General features: G+C 45.0%; 1 protein-coding gene across 9 annotated transcripts in view; it reads right to left on the minus strand.

Moving 5' to 3' along the window:
• Positions 1-2478, minus strand: part of KLHL8 (kelch like family member 8) — a 96449-nt gene that overhangs the window by 50141 nt on the left and 43830 nt on the right. Inside the window, exon 9 of one of the 9 annotated variants that reach the window (XM_014517143.2) lies at positions 1578-2163. The exons of the other annotated variants lie outside the window; for them this stretch is intronic. Within the exon in view, the coding sequence (XP_014372629.1) occupies positions 2135-2163 (29 nt within the window). The 3' untranslated portion in view covers positions 1578-2134. Of the gene's footprint in view, positions 1-1577; positions 2164-2478 lie in introns of those variants that run through there. 9 annotated transcript variants of the gene reach the window in all.

A 2478-nucleotide genomic window follows, 5' to 3' on the forward strand; every position in this document is an offset into this window, starting at 1 on the left:
CCTGCCTATGCAGGGGGTCAGACTCGATGATCTCAAGCAAATCCCGGGACGTCTCAAGCAAATCCCGGGACGTCTCTCAAGCAAATCCCGGGACGTCATTCTCCCCCTGTACTCGGCCTTAGTGAGGCCGCAGCTGGAGTACTGTGTCCAGTTTTGGGCTCCACAATTCAAAAAGGATGTGGAGAAGCTTGAGAGAGTCCAGAGAAGAGCCACGCGCATGATCAGAGGTCAGGGAAGTAGACCCTATGATGACAGGCTGAGAGCCCTGGGGCTCTTTAGCCTGGAAAAGCGCAGGCTCAGGGGTGATCTGATGGCCACCTACAAGTTTATCAGGGGTGACCACCAGCATCTGGGGGAACGTTTGTTCACCAGAGCGCCCCAAGGGATGACGAGGTCGAATGGTCACAAACTACTTCAAGATCGTTTCAGGCTGGACATAAGGAAGAATTTCTTTACTGTCCGAGCCCCCAAGGTCTGGAACAGCCTGCCACCGGAGGTGGTTCAAGCGCCTTCATTGAACACCTTCAAGATGAAACTGGATGCTTATCTTGCTGGGATCCTATGACCCCAGCTGACTTCCTGCCCTTTGGGCAGGGGGCTGGACTCAATGATCTTCCGAGGTCCCTTCCAGCCCTAAAGTCTATGAAATCTATGAAATTATCAACTTGCAGGTGTTGTGGTCAGTCTGAGGGTTGTGCTCACCCAGAACAAAGGTATAGGGGCTGGGTCCAAATCCAGTGCCAACATTTGCATGTATGCACACGGCATTTATCAGTGACATTATCGGCTATTCCAGCCAAAAAAAGCCAATGGCTGATAATGTTAATTTTGCTTTTATTGGTGCTGATATGATATGCAACCAATATATTGGTACAGCTCTAGATTCTTCTGCTCTATTCAGCACTGGTGAAGTCTCACCTGAGTACTGTGTCCAGGTTTGGTCCCTACACTTCAAGGATGTAGATAGATTGGAAAGAGTCCAGCAGAGAGTGACAAAAATGATTAGAGGCCTGGGAAGCATGACTCACAAGGAAGGACTGAAGAACTAGGATGATATAGTCAGAAGAAGAGAAGACTGAGGGGGATTTGATAAAGGTCTTCAAATACCTAAAGTGCGATTATAGAAAGGATGGAGATAAAGCATTCTCTATGGCTGTAGGGAACAATAGGGATGGGGACAAACATCTTCTGTGGCAATGGCCTGCAGCAGGGGAAATTTAGGTTGGAGATTAGGAAGAACTTTATCTCTGTGAGTGGTCAAGCTTTGAACCAGGTTACCTACAGAAGCTGCGAAATCGCCATTCCTGGAAGTTTTCAAGAGCAGGTTCGACAGAAACTTAGATGGGATGGTTTAGTCAGGGAGGATCCTGTCTGATCAAGGAGCTGGGCTAGGTGACCTCGTGAGGCCTATTCCAGCCCTACTTTCACATGATCCTATGACCACCCCAAGATAGCCTGTATTTTTTTCTGATCATATTTTTTGATAGCCTGATCATTTTTTCTCTACTCTCCAAGCCAAAGTATGATTGGGAAGGCTTTTTTCAAGGACAGGTGCTATGCAAACAAGTTGCTAGAGACTCATCATAGGACTATTTAATTTGTTACTGTACTTGACATCCAGTACGGCAGAAGCTTCTAAAGAAGGGAAAATGAAATCTTAGAGGAATTTAACAATTATGGGGAGAGAACACATTGCAGATGGTACACAGTAGAAAACTGCTGCTAAAAATAATTACAGTAATACACATAGTTCTGAAGGTGACAGCACAACCCAATTAGCTGAGGGCTAACAAACAGATAAATTCTTATTTCTTCTGCTATTTTGAAGTGATGTCCAAATGGAAAAAACATCTGGTAAGACTAGTGTCTGAATGCTGTCTTTTTTTGATGCTGTGTGTCAGAACACAGGTTGGCACCCCCTGGGCTGGATCTGGCCTATGAAGTTATTTCATCTGGCCTGCAAAGCCAGGACATCAGCAGCAAATCAGTGGCTGAAGGAAAATTGAAAGCAGCAGTAGTAAGGGAAGTGGCAGCCAGGTCAGAAGTGGTGGCTTGTCTTCAGAGTGAGCTAAACTAATTTCACCACCACTCTTAAGAGATTGCCAACCTCTGGATAGGACTATTCCTCACTTGGCTACAGGATCTGACCAGGATTCCGATAAACTGTTGGACAGAAGAGATAATATGATTAAGGCCTGCTACAGATCTTTTTTTTTTTTAAACCACCAGAACATAAGTATTTCATCTTCTAAAGAATTTTTTGTGAATAGCAGGCTACAGTAACCTGGTAATCTGAATGTACAAAGTCCAAAGCTGAACAGCCTCCTGCCAGTGAAGGTGATTGTGTTGCTTGCATGTTTGTGGTGTTCTGTCAGTATCTGAACTATATAGCATGGAAAAGACCACTTCTGCATGCCAGTCAGATGGAGTGAGAAGTGACTGATTAGTTTCAAAACATATATACAGATAAGTTTCCTG

Source organism: Alligator sinensis, unplaced genomic scaffold (genome assembly GCF_000455745.1).
Source record: "Alligator sinensis unplaced genomic scaffold, ASM45574v1 scaffold125_1, whole genome shotgun sequence".
In the NCBI taxonomy this organism is placed as follows: domain Eukaryota; kingdom Metazoa; phylum Chordata; order Crocodylia; family Alligatoridae; genus Alligator; species Alligator sinensis.